This window comes from Dermacentor andersoni, chromosome 1, assembly GCF_023375885.2.
Source record: "Dermacentor andersoni chromosome 1, qqDerAnde1_hic_scaffold, whole genome shotgun sequence".
Classification (NCBI taxonomy): Eukaryota; Metazoa; Arthropoda; class Arachnida; order Ixodida; family Ixodidae; genus Dermacentor; species Dermacentor andersoni.
In genome coordinates this window covers 72,043,621-72,065,413 of record NC_092814.1, presented here as the reverse complement: position 1 = coordinate 72,065,413, position 21,793 = coordinate 72,043,621, and the positions used below count along the sequence as shown (strand labels likewise).

At 40.8% G+C, this 21,793-nt stretch overlaps 1 protein-coding gene across 4 annotated transcripts in view; it reads left to right on the top strand.

Moving 5' to 3' along the window:
• Not11 (CCR4-NOT transcription complex subunit 11) overlaps positions 1 to 21,793 on the top strand; it is a 37,902-nt gene that overhangs the window by 619 nt on the left and 15,490 nt on the right. For all 4 annotated transcript variants that reach the window (XM_072286079.1, XM_050192264.3, XM_055061603.2 and 1 more), the window contains 7 exons: positions 19 to 124; positions 4,258 to 4,392; positions 9,790 to 9,903; positions 14,911 to 14,964; positions 15,038 to 15,153; positions 15,923 to 16,055; positions 17,926 to 18,135. In XM_072286079.1, the coding sequence (XP_072142180.1) occupies positions 19 to 124; positions 4,258 to 4,392; positions 9,790 to 9,903; positions 14,911 to 14,964; positions 15,038 to 15,153; positions 15,923 to 16,055; positions 17,926 to 18,135 (868 nt within the window). The remainder of the gene's footprint in view (positions 1 to 18; positions 125 to 4,257; positions 4,393 to 9,789; positions 9,904 to 14,910; positions 14,965 to 15,037; positions 15,154 to 15,922; positions 16,056 to 17,925; positions 18,136 to 21,793) is intronic.

Below are 21,793 nucleotides of genomic sequence, written 5' to 3'. Positions count from 1 at the left end.
GCTTTTTGTTTATTTCAGCTTGTTGCAGGATGAACAGTTAGAGAAGCAGACTTTCGAGTCCCTAGGCCAAGCACTTCAGCATAATTTTGCCAAGCAAGACCACTTCCGTGTCAGCTGTGCCCTGGTTTGTTGAATGCAGAATACTTCTTTTTGCCATTTTCACTGACCAGCTTCTAAGCCCATAACAAAATACGAAACACAGTAGAGAAAAAGGCTTTTTAACAGTTTTTCTGGTTGAAGTTTTTTTATTTCTGTGGAAGGAAACTGTGGAGTGATGCAAATAAAATCAACGAAGCTTGCTGCCAGAAATCAGCATGGGATGTGTACACCTCATGGCATTTACTCGCCCAGCGCACCAAAAATTTGAGTGTTTACTCTGGCAGGAGACACTCAAACTGGCAGAAGATTACCTTGTGCCTCAGTTGAAATATGCTGTACCATCTATGCATACACTTGTTTGAACACACAAGATACTCAGTTTTGTTAGCTTTCATTTTTATTCAGCATGTGTCTTAGAGCTTTGTCTGTAGCATAGAAGGGCCATCCTTTCATGCACGAGTTTTGGTGCATTTAGCAAACACTAAAGATGGCAGTTTTTTTCTGCCATGAAAATGTTCTTCAAGCTTTCAACAAGTGCTTTAAAGTAGAGTACAGGGACATTCTTGAACCTTATTATCGTTGATTCTTCATCAAAGCATTCATTTGGTCACCGGACTTGGAAGTAAAGCTTACAAAATTTCTGACATTCATCCCATCAGCTGAGTTGGCATGGGTGCAGTTACCCAGTTGCTAGACATGTCATTGCCACACAGCCAGGAAAATGCTTAGCAGTCACTTGGGTAATGATGCTAGTAACTGGTCACCGCCCAAGTAACTTCGGCTGGTAGCCGTTGTTGCTGTGGTAGATTTTCCTCTGGAGGCAATGGTGGGAACAAATTACTATTCAGCAATAGCTCCAGTCAGGGCTCAAAGAAAAGAAAAGTTGGAAATCGAAGCACATTTTTATTACTTATAAGATAGGGACTAATGATGTTTCATTTCTGAATACCCAAATGACTGGAAAACTGGATACTCTTTAAGATGGAAGTATATGTGTGTGCATCTTTTTAAATGTGTGGAAGCCACACCATGTGCAACCAGCACTGCTGTTGCATCACCTGCATTTGTACTCTGGAGAGCATCTCTTTCCCACACTCTTAGGTTCATGACTTGCATAGGAATTACTTTACAGTGCAATAACAGGTCACATAGCCTATACCATCACCTGTACTATTGGTGTTAAATGAAACGCAAACAGCGGAGTGCATGCCCGAAGCATAATTGAAGTCTGCATGTGCACTGTCACTGAGCCATTACCAGATACATGCTCGCATGTACAGTTTGCCCATAGGGTGCGAGAATGCTCACCCTAATGCGGTAGTCTTGCTTTTTCTTTTTAAGCTAGGAAATGAAAATCACTAGTGCTTCTCGCTTCAAGACTGCCATTGAAAAAACCCATTACTGAAATTCCTACCTAACTTCTGTCTGTCATGTCCAGCCCACCTCCTCATGTAATGTCCCTGCCCACAGGCCCTTGAAGTATTAAATAAATAAAATACTGTTGAAAGCACGAAGTGACGTCATATCATTTAGGCACTCCCAAGTTCCATCATAATTTCACTACTACTTTTGAAAACGCCATTATTGAGCACCAAATTATTTTTATATGTTGGTATGATCTTTGTCTTACAGCTGTAATTAAATGATGCCACAAGAACCAGTGCTGTGCTGGCAATGATAATACAATTCTAAACATCTTTATCAGATAGGTGTTGCCATTATAAAATTCTTGTAGAAGCTCCTATGCTAGTAGATTAACAATGTGCTATGCATAATGTCTTCTAAATATTTTTTAGGCATGTCAAGGCACTAATAAATCAGTGATTTTACATTGATAGGGTAACAATTGTGATTATCATGATATTAAAGGAACACCAACGAGGATTATTAAGCTGGGCTCATAAATTACACTCCTGGAATGCCAAAAAAGTTAGTCTTGAGTTGAGGCATGATCACACAAACGAAAGATGGGTGGTGACACTTGCTTGAAGTTTCCACATCAGCTTCTTAGGACTCCATGGATTTCGGCAGCTTCTGCTCAGGATTAGTTATCATGATTCATTAAACAGGCATTACATTACCTGCGAGAAGAACAAAAATCTCACCCTCGCAATTTTTCAAAATTTGAAGGGCAGCTGAAATGTGCAAAAGGGTATCATGAAATCACTAACATCACACTGACATCACTGGTGCTGCAGTTTGGGCACAAAGTTAAGGAAGTTCAGCCTTTATTTCCTCTGCTAATAACCAACAGTTTTCTGTGAAATGAATGAAGTTCAGGAGCAGCACTGTACCTGTCTAAATTGACTTAATGTTGTTCTTTAGTGTCCTTTTGAGATAGCAATTTGTACTGCTCTGTATCTAACTGCTGTCTTGAAAATTCAAAGTGCTTTTAGCACCCTTTCTCAAAGGATTTGCATACTGTGTTTATGATTGAATACAGCTTTATATATATATGAACATCTTCCATCCCCCCCCTTTTTTTTTTGCTTTGTTAACCACTTCAAACAAAAAACATTTTTTTTTTAAATTCATCGTTCAGTTGTTTAAACCTGGCAGCATTAAAGGAACACAGCAACAATTTTTGAACAAAATGTATACTGTCTGTAGACGTTGCTGCCATGAACATCCAAGTCGCATATTAGACTTCAGCAGGAACCCACAATCTCACTTAACATATTACTCACTCTCTTCTGTGGCTTTCAAGGCCCCCTATGTTTTGTCGTAGCCTATGACGTTGCCCATAGACGCCAGCCATTAGGATATTGCTCATAACCATGCACACCCTTCCAGTGTTCTAGCAAACATTCGTTGTTAATGTCTGCCACCTGTCCTGTCGCTGCTTCTTGTCTTTGGGCACCTCTGTCGGATGCCATTCTTGACTGGTTGCTATAAGTGTACTGCTGAAAGAAACAGTGCTGCAGAGCATTGCTATTGTCACTGCCGCAGTTGAGTGGAAACAATCAGTTGTGAGGGAATAGGGAAAATAGACATATGTGTGTTCAAAAATTTCTTTGGGAATATATAAGTTGAAAGGCATCACATTCGCACCAGTGTGTTCTCGGGTTTAAAGAAAATATTTTACAGGGCACCTTTAAGAATACCTTGAAGCAGCAGAAATATGTTACAAAAGAAATATTGCAGCTGCAGCCACTTGTATGCGAGTAGTATGTACTATCAGTATAAATTGAAGTGTGAACAAGAACTAACTGATCAAAATCTGTACTTCACATAATTAGATGAATGTGCAATGTGTAATTGCTCGGTAGCTGGTTTCCAAGTGTGAAGTTGTACCAACTGTGCATTTTGCAGTCTGTATGAAGTAACTGTTACAAAAGCAGGTGAGCCTGGAAACAGAACAACATGTTAAGTACTTCTGGAATTGTGTTTGAATTTATACTGATAGTACATATAGAGGCTATGCTTAGCCAATAGGAAGAGCTTTCACCACCACGCTTGCTACAATATTGCTGTTTTTCACTTTGAAAAGCAAAACTACAACTCAACGTCACTAGAATTTGAGTGGAAGATACCTATGCTTTATTTGATTTTATGTGCTTTAGTCCTCGCTGCAGCAACTACATCTCGTCGAAATTTTTTTCTCACTTCTGTTGACACAGTATGGTGCTACCAACAATGAACATTGTGTCGAGTAGGCAGGGTGAGCCATAAACCTTTGAAACATTTAGATGCAGGCATAATTGTCAAACACACTTTAATCATTTTGCGTAAAATAAAAAGTTCTGCTCCTCCCAGGTATGGAAAATGCTAAACAGAACATACACCAACTGTCATAGCTCAGTGACTGTAGTGTTTTACTACCGAGCACAGGGTCACAGGCTCCTTGCCATGGCAGCTGCATTTTATGGCAGCTGAACACTTGTGTATTTAGATTTAAATGCACATTAAAGAAACCTAGGTGATAAAAATTAATTTGCATCGCTCCACTACAGCGTCCCTCATAACCCGTTGTCCTTTGCCAATTTGGGGATGTTAAGCCTCACAACATAACTTTTTATCAAAGCCTAGAGGCACAAGACTGTTGCACAGTTGAGTATGCATATCTATCTGTCTAGCAGAAGTACTTTCATATGGAAACAGGATTAATTGAATTCTTCATTTTGCTTGACGAGTTTTGTGCATGTGAATTTATTTCAGGCCTTGCTCATTCAACAGTCGGATCTTATCAGTGGGCCATGCCAACGAATAGTCGCACTCTACTTTTTGTATGAAATGTATCGGACTGAGTCAATCCACATGAATCCTTTCATTTCAATATTTGTTCATCTTCTTGTAAGTATGAACTATTCATACTTCTGAAGCTGTATTTTGTAAATTCAATTTCATTTTTTTCACTCATCATTGGCTCGGATGTGACTCACACTGTGCTATTGGTGCACTCTGTCATAAAGAAAGAACAATAGAAAATGAAATTGAATGCTACAAAATACGTGTCCTAATCTCCTTTTTACAGTGTGCTGTGCTAAGTGTGGCATTTTGCTTGCACCGTTTCACTTCCACAAGAAAGGTGTTCTGTAGCCAGATCTCATGATTGAGGATAAATGTATAACACATGTATTTCGGGTGTTAGCTAGCAATTTCCCTTGCCTGTTTATGAGTGCATATGAATGTGATGCAGGGCTTCAGTTCCTTTCCTTTTTTTCAGGCTTGTTCACTGAACAGTGTGTTGTTCTGTTTCAGCTTGACTGAATCAAAATAACGACTTAGAGAAGCCATGTTCATATGTTAAATGGAAGTATGGTTATGGCAGCAGTGAGATGGGTTTGTTTTCATGAATGTTATGAATAATGAATAAGATGATCAAGGATGCTTAAATCTGCTTGAAAGTGCAGTGTGGCTTCAGGGTACACTTTTGGATGTGCAAGTCACAATGTGTGAGGGCATCTGGACACATCCACTTCGTCAACAGAAAGCAAACAACAAATTTCATTGCAGAAGACCCTCACTCGTACTAGATTTTGTAGAAGGGCCCCCATGGTGATTTGCTTTAGTCTATACTTCAAGCTAGCTCTTTTGTTACTTCTTGTTACTGCACCAAATGAGTATTCGTGTTGCGTACCTGTCGCAATGACTCGGTGGCTAAGGCACTTTGCTGCTGAGAACAGGACAGTGCACATTAAGATGCAGGTGAGATGCAAAACACTTGTGCATTGCACTTTGGACGATCTGTGTAATCTCTATGTGACCTGTGAAAGAAGCAGGATTTTAACAGTCACAATCACTCGGAGAAAACAAGATTATCAAAACGCAGCCTTTTGATGCAAGCTGACCTTGCATCACTTTTCTTTGGCATGCACATTTAATCCAGAGTGAAAAATTGATCATTTCATTGTGATAGCACCTTGGGGATGAAGGACTCTTGTGCGCCTTTTACTGGCCACAAATCATGTTGCAAATAGTCAGTATTAGGGAAATGTGAGTGGATAGTTTTTGTGCATTTCGTAGCAGTATAAAGTGCTAGCATTCTTGCTGGATTTGCTGTGGTAACCAGGCACTGGCAGTTTGATTGTTTGGAGCCAGCTCCAACTGTTTTATCGGCAGTCTTCAGTCGTTTGGTGGGCACGGAAGACATGCTTACAAAATAGCACCAGTCAGCACAGACTTGCATTGCAATGTGGGGCACGGTGGAAGAATAGACTATATGTCTGAACGAGGCTGCCACGCCGACGACTTTTTTGGTCATGATTTACATCTCTCTCAGCAGATGGCGTGTGTCCTTGGCGGGTCAATCACAGCAGCTGGCGCTGTGCCCGGGGCTCCTCAAACATGTGCGCGCATAAAAGAATCGCTAGTAAATTGTCCCATATATGCCTGTGGATTAGTCTAAGCGTCTGGGGAGGCTTTTGGAAGTGAGCTTAGGAATGTCCTCTCAGATATCTAGCGTAGTAGTACTATCCAGACCTAAATGTGCTTCGCAACTTGTGAAAGCTCACTGTAGAGACGGTGTGTTTACTAGTGCTCAACTTTGGTACAAATGCAAAACCATATGGCTGTTGCAAAGCGCAAAATTTTTCAAGTTGTGGACATAAGGCAAGAAGCTGCGGCTTGCCGAGTGCAGCGTTGTTATGGATAGCATGCATGCCAAGCATGCACATTGCTGCTAACTGCACAACTTACTTTTAATATTCATTATTTTAATCTAGAGTATTTATCAAGTTACTCTATTCTATCCTTTTATTTACGCCTAGTAGTGTCCACCTAGTCTATCAAGTGCTAATGTGGCACGCTGGGGCGAAAATTCAAGAAACACAAATACATGTCTGTACAGACATTTCCCAACTGGATATACAGGGTGCCCCAACTATCATGCACCAAGATTTAAAATATGCTAATGCCACATAGCTGGACAGAACCAAGGTTATGTTTGGAGATAGATTTTTTTTTTGCATTCTGCCTAATTACATAATTAGTCTTGCTTAATTAACTTCTCAAATATTATAATTAGGTGCGAAGTGTCAATGAGGAAATTGTAGAACAACAGGAAAAACTCCCGTTACAGCTTCCGTTTGCTCAATATGTGCTGCATAAAGGTGTTTTTCTGAGCATGAAACAAGCCTGCGAATACACGCAATATTGCCATGCGACTGGCCACTCGAGCACTTTGCGTGTATTTGCAAGCTTCTTTCATGCTAAGAAAAACACTTGCAAGGCACTTTGCATGTATATTCGTGGGCTGCTTTCATGCTTGGAAAGACACTTTTATGCAGCATGTATTAAGCAACAGAAAGCTGTATTGGGAGTTTTTCATGTCGCTCTACAATTTTCTCACTCACACTTTTAATCTAATTATAATATTTGGGAAGTTTATTAATTATGACTAATTATGTCATTAGGCAGAATACAAAAATTATCTGAGTATCTCCAAGTGACAGCAAACAATATTAACTGGGTTCTGTCCAGCTATGTGGCATTTGCATATTTTTAAATCTTGGTGCATGATAGTTGGGACATCCTGTATATTGATGTGTAAATGATGCATGTGACAGCTAGAATAATACTATAACAATTGTTTGTGACCAAAACAATGTGCATGAAGGAGCTGTACTCACAAGTTAGACACTTCTAATGTTCTCGTACATTCAAACCAAAATGTGCGCACGGCATTGATTGCCCGCTCAGCTCTGTTCATCTCATCACTGCCTGCATGCTAATGCACAATCGAGGCTACTGTGCAGCAGTTTTCACCTGAGACGCAACACGAGCACAGCTAGACAACTGCATGTGGAAAACTTGCTGAAAGACACCTACTAAGACATTTTATGACGATGGGTGACCGCACTGCAGATCAAGATCAAAGAGGGAGCTCGGTAGGCGATTTCTAGTCGCATATTAATTTTTTCTTCGCAAGTAGCACAGGGAGCAGTAATGCAGAATCGGCAAGAGCTAGTAGTGCCACAGAATAAGTAACATCACGCATTATAAGGGTGTTTTGCAGTGAAATATGCAAACACGGGGCCTCATATAGCTAGCAGACGACAGAAAATTATGACCCCCAACACTGTAGCATTCCTGCCAGCAAAGGGAGGAAGCCCAAACAGAGTTAGTCAGCTTGATCTGCAGACAGACGTCGCCATTGAGACACCTGTCTGTTCTTCCACCGTGATGTGGGGCACTGGAAATGCATTCCGATAGGTTGATGGTAGTTTTACATGTTTTAGTGCAGACTATGTACCGCTCATAAGGAACTAAGTACCGTAAAAACCTGCATATAATACAACGATTATATTTAAAGCTGCAAAAGAGGGGAAAAAGTTTTCTCTGCGTATACATGTCACGGGTGGAGCTGTTGTTAGTGCCCTTTAATGGCACAGTACCGGTCTTGGCACAATGTGCACAAGCGCCCATGGTTTTGGTAGTTTCAGTAGTTCCAGTTTTACTCATCCATCGCAGGGCCTGATGACAATGGTGATGGGCGTTATGGGCTGTGCAGGCGCCGCTGCGGAAACGCCGGTCAACAGAACCCTCTATGCCACGCTTATCGGTTTCGTGTTGTATAAAACACAGTATATCTCTTCATCTGACCTGCACTGCAGCGGGAATGTTGGAAAATTTCGTGTATTGGTGGCTTTGTAGCATGCCTTCCGTTGCCAAGGAAGCAAAGAACTGTGTCAAATTGCATGCACTGTGCATAAGAAGTTGCAGACGCCGTTTTGCTGTGCTGCCACTTTTATGTATGTACCACTCAAGTCACATGATGTGAAGCTGCAACAGCAGACTGTTGCAATATGTGTACATTTGCTTAAGCACGCGTGCCACCTCAGCACCGGCACCCCTGAAGTAATTAACTAAAAATCTAATGTAAGAATTAATAAGCTGCTTGCATTAGCACCGTGTCTGTGCTTGATCGGTTCTAGTATGTGTTAACGCTGAGACTGCCGGCATCATGCAGCTTATGCCGCAAAAGTGCATTTCCAGACATGGCCATCAGTAAATACCGCGATTGAGTGTCTGTGGCCTTAGCGCTGATGTGCAGTAATCTTTCTTGCAGAGAAAGAATGATGCTGCAGCAATAGTTTCATTTGTTGTCATTGATTTGTTTACAGTAACACATGATGTGACACAGCTGTTTAAACCCCACTTTTTATGTACATTTCCCTAACTTAATGCTGTAACTAATTTTCTGTACTACGTCAGTCGATCAATTATTTTTCGCTTGTCCTCTCAGCAATGTGTTCCGAAACAGTTTCAACCACGCTATGAACTTTCGCTGAGTTATGTGGGCCGCTTCACCATCAGAAGTTCCTTGAAGTCTCATAAATTTCTGTGCATGGCAATTTTCTCATAAAAAAAATAATACGCTGTTTTAGAGATGACTGCATTTTTCTATGGTTTAGCTAGAACGAGGCGCACTCTTGATGAGATCATCCACTCTCAGTGGCACAGGTGCCTTTTCCAGTAGCTGAACACAAAATGAAATAAGAAATGGAGTCTGAACATGCAGAAAGCAAGCGAGATCAGTTGCATACAGCCCAGTGACAGTGTAACTTAATGTGGAGAGCTGCAACGTGCACTACCCAGCTAATTTCGTCGCTCGCCACCAAGTCGTGGCACAATGTGTTGAAAACTCTAGGTGTCAGGCCCACGACCCTCGTGACATTTCACCGTCAACAATAATCGCGATGATGACACTTAGGGACCACACGCTGCTTGGCAATGCCTGGTGCAGTTGCTGGGTCTGCCAACTTTGGCGCAGTTTGTTGAACAGAAAGCACCCACTTTTCATGACCTGTGTTACATGCAGCAGCACACAATGCCCTACGTACGTGTTAAACACTTTTTGAGTGCAAGAATTGTGCACAGAACGAGCGAGGCCTGTGTTAATCTACGGGGCGGTGTCTTTTCCATACTACCCAGCCAACTTTATCAGTTGCCACCAGGTTGCACCACAGTACATCCAAAACTACAGCCCTTCAGCCCCATAGGTGCCTGCCAATTTGCAACACTTTTCTGAACCAAAACCATGACTAGATGTTTGGAATAATGTGGAAAGCTTTGGTATCGAACTATAGTAGGCGATGGAGATTATGCATGTCAAATTCTGGAGAAAAGAAAACCACATAATAATATGTGGATTTTTACTATGTTTCATGCTATAGTGGCTGGAGAACATACATTTAATGGCTGCACAATATGTTTCTTATGAGATTAACAGCATCTGATTGTTGCCAGAATCCTGCTGAAGAAACCAGTGGAAAGAAGCCAGAATTTGCACATGTCATTCCGAAGCTGACACTACATGAAAAATACTTCCTTACGCAACTGTTGACTGTTCCTGCGAAAGATGTAAGTTATTGTTGCATCCATTCCAGTCTCAAGCTTTGAGCTTCTTAATTTTCTCCTTTGATATTATCTACTTGCATTTCTCAATTTACAATGTGTCAAATTAGTAGCAATGTGCATTTAGTGGAACGACTTTTGAGCAGTGTGAATTATGCATTGAAATGTCATGCCCTGACAACTTGCATTTCATGTTTTCAATTATCTTGTTGCTTCTACTTATGGTAGCAAGTAATAGGGAAGCCAGAAAGCCAGATTGAAATCGAAGCAGTTTATGATAATGAGGAAAAGTGCACACAGAATGATAGAGGAGGTAATGACCAATCTGCAGTAGGCCCTCATTTGCTTGTTCTGCACAATGAACAGGCACATGCATTGTGCATTTGTAGGCTGCTTGGTGAGAACTGATCACCAGTGGTTAAAGAAAGGTTGTCGCTTGAGCCAACATTTCGACAAGGGTAAAGTGTCTTTCTCAGGTAAAGGGGACAAGTCCTCTTACTGAAACATTGGCTCAACCAATATTCCTAGTTCAACCACTGTCCAGCTCTCCATATTCCTTTGAACCTCTTTCTGGTGATGACTACGATAGCTTGGCACAGCGTTAATGTCCAGCATTTATTTGGGAAAGTATCATAGTTACTTGGTTCCATGCTGTGGGATGGCGTAATTAAGTGTGCTCCAGGTGAACTTGCTGCATACAGCAGACATGCCAAAGTGCTTTAATGCTGAGTTGAGCTACTAGTCTGGATGGACTCTTCCTGGCCAAGAGCATCAAGCTCACCATCTGTCACACCAAAAAGAACCCTGATTAAGCCCTCTTTATGAGCAACCGTTATAAACGGGCGAGTTCATTTTAATAGGGTGTTTTAAGTTTTGCACATTCTAAGTTAGGGGTATGCAAACCACTGGGCATACAAAAGAATTCAAAAGGAGCACAAAAGAATGCACGCAGGACGGGGGGTTTAGGGTACATAAAGATGCTTGGGTGTGCTATTTCTAAAGCTCTCTAATATCAGTGTACCTCCCTTCAGCCCACAGTCATGTCCTGGCCGGTTCTTTGTCAGATCTGCGTCATGCTACTGTAAATAAATTCAGTCGGAGTTGATTGAAACAGTCCTCGAAGTTTTTTAACATGTAGATAGCAGCCACCCCTGGAGATGAGCAAATGTCTTCCTCCTACATCAGCAGTGGTGAGGCACTTGAAGGAGGGCCAGGAGAAGCTCTTGAAGCACTTACAAGCCTGGAATAACTGCAAAATAAAAAGTAAAATTATATACTAACGTTGCATGCAGAGTAACACTCTGCCTTCGCTACATAATGTGCCATTTTGCTGTTGCCGCTGTCTTGTAAGCAGCCTGCCACATGGTGAATTTCACAACTTTGTAGCACCTGACATGATGTCTTTAATTAAGCTTTGTTTTACAATCCCTTCTAATCGATAGCTTTTTAAAATGATTTGCAGAGTTACAGAGCTTGTGTTCTATTGTTTTGTGTCATTTACTTATCCAAAACGCCCTGCTACAAAAGCCGAAATGTCTGCGTCAAAAGGAAACATTTTCTGCAACTAGAGCTGCTGCAAGAGATCTGCTGGCTATTTCACCACTGATGGCGACTTTCTGCTTGAATTTGGGTGTTTGTCTTGCAGGTGTTTTATTGTTGCTTATGTTACCTTTATACCCTCACAAATAGTGTTTAACGTACAAGCTCTTGCTCTTAACACCTCTGATGATTAAACATTCTTTTTGGAAGTGTAGCATTTCAGACATGATTTATTTATTTATTTTCAAAATACTTCAGGCAGCAGTGCCTGCAGTAAAAAAAAAGACTTCTGAAACATTTTTCTCCTCGCAAAGTACGGGCAGATAACATTCTAGTGATTAATCCTAGATTACCTGTGTTGTGCACGAGAAAGATAAGTTTCGCGCAGTAAACCAATTCTATTCTGATAGATCAAATCAAGCATTTTTAGTCTCGCTATCTTTCGCCGGACACTGAGGGGCTCCACATTCAGTTGCTGCAGCATATGGGTAACATATGAAGGATATCAATAGTCAGATACAATAAATCTAGCAGTGAGGCGCTGAATTCATTCTACTTAGGCAATATCTTTAATGTAGTGTGGGTCCCACACTACAGAAGCGTACTCAAGGACTGGTCGAACTATAGTGCGGTATGCCTCGAGTTTAACACTTGACGCGAGTCTTTTAATTTTCTGCGCCAAAAGGAAAGTTTTCTTTAAATGCTGTTGTGCAAACAATCTTCAAATGCTTATCCCATTTTAGGTTGGTTGCGATAGTTAGTCCTAGATATTTTACAGACGTTACTGACTGAATATTTTTATTAGCGATGTAATACGTATGGGACAGTGGCTTTTTCTTTGTGGTTATCTTCATAGCAACTGTTTTATCAAAATTGATTTGCATGTCGTTTTGTTCATACCAGTCTGCAAGTTTAAGAGGTTCTTGTTCAGTAGTGTTTGACAAGAGGAGCTATTAACAACACTTTACATCACGCAGTCGTCAGCAAATGACTTTACTGTAACAGAGTGGTCGATGTTAGATGCAATACCATATATAAATTAAAAACAACAAAGGGCCTAGTATGGAGCCTTGTGGTACTCCGGACAAGACCGGTACATCAGCAGACCTGACACCTGCACACTCTACAAACTGGGTGCGATTTTTCAGATAAGCCTGCAACCACAGTATCAATCTCTCAGGAAGCCCGGCATCCCTTAATCTGTCAATGAGTAAAGTGTGTGGCACACGACCGAAAGCTTTTGACATGTCAAGAAAAACTGCATCTATTTCTTCACCATTATCTAAAGCTGAAGCAAAATCATGTATAACCGAAATTAATTGCGTAGTTGTTGAGACAGTCTTCCAGAAACCATGCTGATACTCAATGAAGAATCCTTTTGATTCGAGGTGCTGAGATATGTGGTGCGCGATTACACGTTCAAGCAATTTACAGCATGTGCTTATTAGAGAAATTGGTCTGTAGTTACAAGCTGTTTGTCTGTTTCCTGATTTAAGCATGGGAACCACTCTTGCTGTAAGCCAATCTGTGGGTAAGGAGCTTTGATTGAGTGAAATGTTAAACAGAACAAACAGTTAATGTGATACAACTTCTGAGTATTGTACAAGGAAGGCATTCGGTAGGCCGTCAGCGCCGCTTGACTTTCTGGTTTGAACATTTAAAAGAAGAGAAAATATTGCTTCATGAGCAAGAGCTAGGTCAGGCATTAGGTTTGCGACATGTGGTAGATCAGAGTTTTGTATTAGCAAATATTGAACATTTGGCCCTGTAAACGCTTGGTGAAAAGTAGTGTTTAATTCATTAACAATTGAAGTAAGGTTTGTACATATGTTACCATTAATCTTTAGCTGATTCACACACGTTTCGGAACCTGACAAGTAGCGCCAGAATTTCTCAGGAGATTCCTTCAAGAAAGCTGAGAGAGTTTGCCCATAAAATTTATTATGTACGAGCTTCAATTTAGTAACCAGCTGTTCTTTAAGGGCAGTTAATGCTGACGCAGTTTTATCCTTCCTTTTTCATTTAATACGATGCTTAAGATGGGTTATGTCCCAACTAATCCATGGGTTCTGACGCTTTGTAGTCTTTCTATGCAAGGGAACAAACCTCTCAGTGCATGATAACACTAATTTCTTGAACTCGTAATACATGGTAAAATAACAGTGACAAGAAATCATGTTGCAGCTCATTTCAGTACTTAGAGCACTGGTGCCTAGGTACTTGTGTGTAGTGCTCATGATAACTCCCTGCATACTTACAGAGCTGCAGCACACATACTGAATGCTTGCAGCTATCATAAGCTATATGCCCACTTAGAACTTGTTAATGCTCTACTACATGCAATTTGAATTGATGCTCTGTTTGGTTTAGTTACTTAAAGGAGTATCTAAACAACTTGGACCACATGCAGTTGACCGGTGAGCACACATGCAATGTGTATCCTCTGAAGCAGCAATAAAATCTTGCTCCACGTTCTCGTGAATGGGCAGCTTTGTGCATTAGTTCGCATGAAGGGTCTTAAAAGTGGTGTCTGTTTCAAAGAATATTTCACAGTGCAGTACAGACATTGCCAGGTGGTGAGCTGGAGAAGATGGCTCTGCTACCATAAGGAGATCACAGGCATAAAATTTAAAACATCCAGTCTGCTTAGGGCAATTTAAAGGAGTACTATCAGAACATTTTCGACATTTCTTTTTTTTTTGTGTATGTCTTATTGAAGATTCAAACCTAGAGCTCTAAACGCTAGAAGAATGCTGGTAAACATTAGGGCGACCTAAATAATTTACTGTAGTGCTTGTTTCTGCAAACTAGTTTCAGTTTTTCAGTTACCCAGGTGGTGTATGGGTTATGACATCATAATACTCTGACTCACTTCGTTCCTATGATCGCTGCGGTTGCAACACATGAGTACAACCAGAAGAAGCGCATACAGCACTCTTGTTAATTTTTTCATGAGCAACATCATTGTATACTTACCCTTCTTGCTACACATCATCAGCAAATTTTACTTTTATATCATGACATCACGATAATGTCAATAACGCTAGGTCCACGTATCGAGACCAACCTTAGTATGAAGGTAAAGTACTATATTAAAAGCATTTCCTGACCTTCATACTTGTTGAATGTCATCATTTTACATGCAATAAACATGTGGTAGAGTTCCTACAACTTTGAATATTATGGTAATTTGTGCACTATATATTTTAAATGAATGGATTGCTATTTATTGTATGGGTGGATATAAGCTAATCTTATTAAATGGCATAAAGTGTAACACACTTCATTGTTGTAATTAAAGAAAAATTGCTAATGGAAGATGCTTGGGTTGCCATTTCAGTGCTTTTTCACAAAACCACTAAAATTTGAATGATCAATACTGTGTATATGTGCAACCTCAATTTGCTTTGCCTTTATAAAGATTTGTTAATGTTGGTGTTTGTAATTCATCTGAAAAATTTGTGCCTGTTCTAGCTTTTCAAGAAAACACCTTGGCAGGTTCTAAACTTGGATGAAAACAACCTTCAGGTTTGGTTTGCTATTATTCTGTTGAATTAACATTGGCACTGTTTTTTAGAACTCATTGTACATTCTTTAACAGATGGGAGATACTGGAGGCATCCAAGTGTCTTTTGCTGAGCGTCAATCTGAAATGCCACAGTCGAGCCGATCTGGAATACCACTGATCATTGATGACCCTGACCTCAGACGGCCAATGTAAGCCATAGATACCTCTTTTCGTATGCGTATCTTGAGGTGCAGTATGAGATGTCTGACATTTTCAAGCTGGCCACTTGTTTGGACATTTTTGCAGTTTGTGCTACAGTAAAAAACTAGTTAGAAGTTGTGTGGGGCTTTTTCTGCCATGAATGAATTTGACACAATGCCTTTCTGCTGCCTAAAAATACAAATGTCCGTTGTTCTGATATATATATATATTTTTTTATATATATATCTTACGTCACCTCATGAGAGTCACATTGAGATTATGCTGAGTGGCTATGGCTCTGCTGCCATAGTGAAATTGCAGGTGCAAAAGTTATCCCGCCTGCTTAGGACCCTCTAAGAGTACCATCACAACATTTCCTACATTTTTCTTTGTGTGTATGTGTGTTTGTGTACTGCTAAGCATGAGGTTGTGTATTTGATTCTTGGGCGCAGCAGCCGCATTTTGATGTAAGTGAAATCCAAAAATGTTCATGTCCTTACATTTAGGCATGCGTTGAAGTTTAGTTAAAAAGTTCGGTGCACCCTGAGTGATCATAATTTATCTGGAGCCCTCCACTACCTCATCCCTCACAGCCCACTGTGCAGTTCCAGTATGTTGAAATCCCACATCTTATTCTTTGATCCTACTGTGTGTTGTGGTTTCATAAAAGCTTTGGAAGTGTGTGCCTATGATGGGAATTTAAGAAAAAGGGAAATTGATTGACCATGCTGCATCCTGAGCATCTCTGTATTTTTTTTACCCTTCTCTCTTTTCCAGAATTGGAAGTGATGCACCAAGTCCTGCTAAAGCAATGCAGCAGCTTCTAACTGGTGAAAAGCCCCCTGTAGAAGGGGTGTTCCAGCCAGAATTTCTTAGACTTGTTCCTCCGCTTCATGATTGTGATGGTGAGGTGAGTCTATTGTAGAATGGTATTCATGCTGAGGCCCACTAGAATCTACTAAGTTGACCTTAAGAACATGGAACTTTAGCTAGCAGTGCACTCTGTACTGAGCTGTTTTGGGATTATAAGCTTGTATTGTCCTTTTGATGCAGTATGATTCATAATATGTAATATACTGCAGTACTCATCAGGCCATAAGTATTGGACTTATTTAAGCATTGCCTATGCCACCAAAGTGTACGGTGAATTTACAAGCATCATTTTTCTTTATATATATCTATGGTAGACACGGGGCACCTCTGAAATACAAGAGCATGCAGTATACCCCTTCAACTCCCTAGCTCGAGTTAGCCAAGCTGGAAATGTTCACTGCTCACAAGATTAGGATAAGCCGAACCACAGTTCAAATGTGACAGTAGCAAGCAGCGGAAACATCCTTCGTGAAGCACACCTCGCATGCGCACTCCACTCCAAGGGTGCACAAAGAACACGCACGCGCGCAGCAGCAGAGTGAATGAGAGTGAGTAGAGTCCCTGTAGTGACGTGACTTGTGAGAAGGTGTCACTGAAATGTCTCACCGCAAGTATGACTGTTTCCGGTTAAAAATGTGGCATTCGAGCAAAAATGAGTTTCTGCTGAATAAATTTTACAGCAGTGGGGGACATCCGAAACTTTGCCATAACCTATAGTAAGCTCTTCAATTAATTAAGATCATTCTAATTATATTTCATGTGCATGATGCATTTGCAGTATTTAAGATAGTCGGTGCTCAATGCACATGCACGCAGCAGGTATCTTCAAACAAGCCCCACTTTCATGTATTCAGTCCCAAAAGTTATGACGTACACATGGACATTCCACATATAATTTTACCACAAAGCCCTTCTTAAGCAGTGCAGGGCAAAAATGTGTGATGCCAATGTATTTCATTGCTAACTTTGGGGACAAAAATTTTGAAATTGGTGGTAGTCTCAAGATTCCTACTGGATGTACTTGCCTTGAGCACTGACTAGCTTCAGTTTTGCAAGTTGGCAACTGTGCTAAGTGTAGCTAGTTTGTGAAATTTTGTTGATTGAAGAGCTTGGTAATAATCACGCTATTACTGATGTCTGTCACTGTTATAGATCTTAGCCAATCAAAATCGTCATTTTGTCTCAAGATCTCTCTCTCTCTCTTTTTACAATGTACAATCAATGAAGAAAAAAAAAAATTCTGAGTTTTTCATTCCAAAACCACAATCTGATTGTGAGGAATGCCGTGGTGGGGGACTTCGGATTAATTTTTGCGACTTGGGGTTCTTTAATGTGCGCGCAATGCACAAGTACACGAATGTTCTTGCATTTCACCCCTATCAAAATGGGGCCACTGCGGTTGTGATAGAATGCCCGTCCTCGAGCTCGGCAGTGCTCAGCAGGGCTGCAGCTGCGGGTGATCATCAATGATTACCCAAGTTGTAGTGGTGTTGTAGCTTACATAAGTACTTCACAACATGCTCTCGCATTTTTACCATAGAACACTACTGCACTAAGTAATGTTCATTTGTGATGATCATTGTGTGCACACTGATATTTGCAGTATTGTGCCATCATGGTGCATATTTGATCTGCAGTGCAAGAGACTGAGGCAACACAAAGAAAATAGAACTGCAACAAGGAGTTTATAATAAAAGTTTGGTGTTTGTTTACACCCCCCACCCTCCTATGGCTGTGTGGCTCCTATGGCTACGTCTAGAGTCTTGTGTATTTAGTCTTAGGTAAGGTGCTGCAGTCATTCGTCACTCATCGTGTTCTGAATAACAAAAAGGTCACTCACCATAATTGTGTCACACTTGTGCCGTTCACTCGTTCTGTCATCATGCTCACACTGTTTTTCTTTTCAGTTGGTATGGCTTACTCCAGTTGAACAGGAAGAGCACTCTTTGTTGTGGGAACCGACGCTTTGCCAGAGTGATACGGCAGGCCCTGAAGCTAAGCGCCTCATGGCACGTGCCTTCAAGAGCACCCTTACACAGCAGCAGCAACAACAGCTCCTGGATGAACTGTCTGCAGACCCGAAGCTTGTTTACCACATAGGTCTTTCACCTGCAAAGGTGTGTTGTTGTGTCAGAGCTGTGATGTGTTAGGAATATAATTGTATTAGAACCAAAATGATGTACTAGCCGAGCTGTCAGCAGCAGTGCTTGGGGATATATGGGCAATAACTAAAGTGACCAGATTTGCTGGGCCACGAAGTGAGATGTTGAGGGGGAGTTACAGATACGTGAGGCTTGCGGACAGATAAACATCCAATAAGTTATTTGTCGAGATTATAATATGCACAGTATCATTCAGATAGCAGGATAATGCTTGTAAAAGAGGGATGTATCCAGCCTAATTGAGATGGCTTGTCACTTTACTATAGCAAATGCTGTTCGGTATCCTGATAGTGACTGGTGTTAACCCATTCTGTTGTGCATTACGGACCACATTTAGCGAAAGTTTCAGCCTCACATTTTTATGCTACAAGAGCCTAGACGTGAAACCGTTAAATTGAACTGTGTACCGCAAATTCTTGTGTAAGGGTCGCACTTTCTTAAATTTACGTTTGAATTCGGACCACATACAAGTAAAGGCACAATGTATTTTTACTTGTACATGGGCCAACTCTTAATAACAGATGCGCCTGCCACCGTTAACAGTCACATTTGGAAACCTTTATTTTAGCTGTTTACTGCTATCTCATTCCTCATCACAGGAGCATAACCACGGAGCTGGAGCAGGTGGAGTATGGTTTGCTGGAAGTGTGCTGTTCAGAACTGAAGCTGTCCTCAGATTCTATGCCACATGCGAGGTTGCACAATGGCAAAACCAACAGGGTTTTCACGTAAAGCGTTAACGGAATGTCAAAATCAATACTGCCCACCTACATATGTGATTGTGTGGAAGTGGTGAAAGCAGAAATGTGTTGCACAGATGTGTGTACGAAGCAGAGAGTCTCATTGCGTGGTGCACGTGCACAGCTGCAGGTGTTGTCTGCAGGAACTGGCATGGGCTCTTTTACTGCACAAACATGCAAATTCTAGGGAAAAGCACAGTCAGATAAGCCACTGGGCAACAGGGTATGAATTTTGTGATGACAACAAGCTTCCTGCTAGCAGACTGTCAACTGTAAATAGTGACGAACATACTGATGAAGAGCCCGGTACATCACATTGGGAAAACTCCAAACACATGGTCGTGGCTGACGAAGTGTGCAGTGTGGAAAGGGGAGGTGTGGCTTGTGCACGGACAATTTACACAATATTTTTTTCTCAATACTTGGAACTAAATTTAAGGGTGCGTCATTTACTCAGCTAAGACCCTTACGTAAGAATATATGTGGTAAATATTATTAACTTCCTGTGGGCTTCTTTACGTGGTTACTTCATGACCAAATTCTTTTTGTGCTTAGATACTTATGTGCCATCAGATAAAAAGGAAAAAAAGTGGTTATTAAGCCAAGGTGTATTCTTCATTGAGTAGCTTAAAGTTCGATGCATGTGGAGAAATCATCTTCAGTAGCATTTATGAGAGAAAAATGCACACAGCTATAAACACAATGCATATGTCTGTTAATGTTTTCGCACAAGCCTTCTGAACATTAAAGTAAATTGATGCCACCTCTTGCTGAAGGTGCTGATTATAAGCAGCAGAGTTGGTAGTGCTTGGTTTCCTGTAACTACTGTCAGGAGAAAGAAAAGGAAACTAAGGTTTAATTATGTGCAGAGATGCAGTGGACTGAATTATGTGTCTGTACTACCTCTGTCAGACTTAACCTGAACATGTGAGTACATAGCTCACTCAGGCAGATGTGAGCACTGCAAAGCATTCATTACTGACTCCCAGACTGCAGTGCAAATCGGCACGTGATAGCCGTCAACAGCGAATGCAATCACTTCTTTTACCAACTGCCACATTGAAGCCATGGCAGTTGCATCAAATGCCTGTTCGTGCTGCATGCTGGTCTGTGACTTGGATGCAATGGCCAATTTTCCACAGCGCTCTAGCTACGTGAACCATGCACTTGCACATTTATGTCAAGTCTGACAGCAGCAGATACTGCTGTATTTCAAGTGCCAAACTTTAGTAGAGTGCTTGACGCTTTAATAAGGGTGTGCATCACACTAATGGTGTTGCTCAGCTATAATGATACCAGCTTGGCTACAGCATTCATGTGCACATGGGCCTGCATGCTATGGACAGCCATTTATGCAGGAGGCTCATACATTCTGAGCAAGGAAGTTTTGCCATGAGAGAGCTGCAGTGTTAATGTGACATAGAAAATCGCTCACCTGAGAAGTCCACAGTGGGGCAGTACCAGCAATGCAGCACATTTCTTTCTGCAAGGGCTTTGTGGAGCCTGCTTGAACCTTCATGTCTGAATATTTCTGCATAACTTCACTAATTATAGTGATTACTATTAAAAGGCATGACAACTGGTGTTGCTGGCTGCAAACCACTTTTTACCTGCAAATCAGAATGTTCGCCTTATACACAATGTTCTCTTGTATGGAATTGACCTTCTACTGCAGCAAAAGTGAACACATATTTTCTCTGAAACTGTTCATATGTATCGTATGGCACATTTCTCTAACCATCGCTTATGGAGATGTTTATGTTGACACTGCATTTATGCTTGAATTGCACTGCATTTGCATTGTGAACTCTGTGTAATACTTTAGAAACATATTGATTATTGAAACTTGGTGAATCGGGTCTTTTTTAGTGTATTGGCCTAATGAAGTAGTGTTGTGTGATGCAGTCATGCATAATGATAACTATTCACTCATTCACATGATTTAGTCATTCACATGATTATTGTGTCATTAATGTTTTATTACTTTGAACAACTTCAAAAAGGGAGGAGGAAGCTGTGCTGCTTTTGAGGGTTGTGTCAAATTTTGTATGGTAACCATACAAAGCCAACAGGCAGTGAAAATAAAGAAAGCATGGGAGAAATAAGTAGCGGTGTGCAAATAGTAATTATTGACATCGAATCAAATATGAATCAAATATTGGTAGAAGCAAACCGAATCGAATAAGGACACTTTTTGAATAGTTTTCAAATAATGAACAGCCACTTTCACAATTAATATGAAACTATGTTCACGTTCTGGTGTTCATAACATTAGCAAGTCACTGTCATCACAATGCATGTCACGAAACATTGTTTATTGAACGCACAAAAGGATCATTAGGAACAAGGAAGCAGTTTATTTGCATGCACAGGACAAATCGGAGAGTGCGAATGATAACTGTCTAGCTGGTGAAGTCGGACTCCCAGAGCGACGAAGCCTGCTCCACAAGCAAGTTCTCGTATTTTATGTGAATACTATGCCTATACTACTATACTATGAGTTTTGCTCCAATTTCATGTTAAACTGCACACAGTTGACACTATGTGGGCAGTATTATTAGAAACTATTAGAAAATATTTATATTTATGAATATTGACTATTCGATTCGAAGACCAAATCGTATGGGACACTATTCGATTTGTTATTCGCAAGTTTTGAATATGCGCACACCTCTAGAAATAAGGTTGCTTTTTCTTATTGAAATGTAAGATGATTAAGGTTGAGGGTTCATATTTTTATTTTAATAAAAGAAAAGGGAAGTGGTAGTGAGGCAAAAGAAAACTTGCCACTGGTGAAAGCTGAATTCACAACCTCTGCATGATGCATGTCGCAACGGCTGTCCCACCATTTAACTTTCTTGTGCACAATCAAA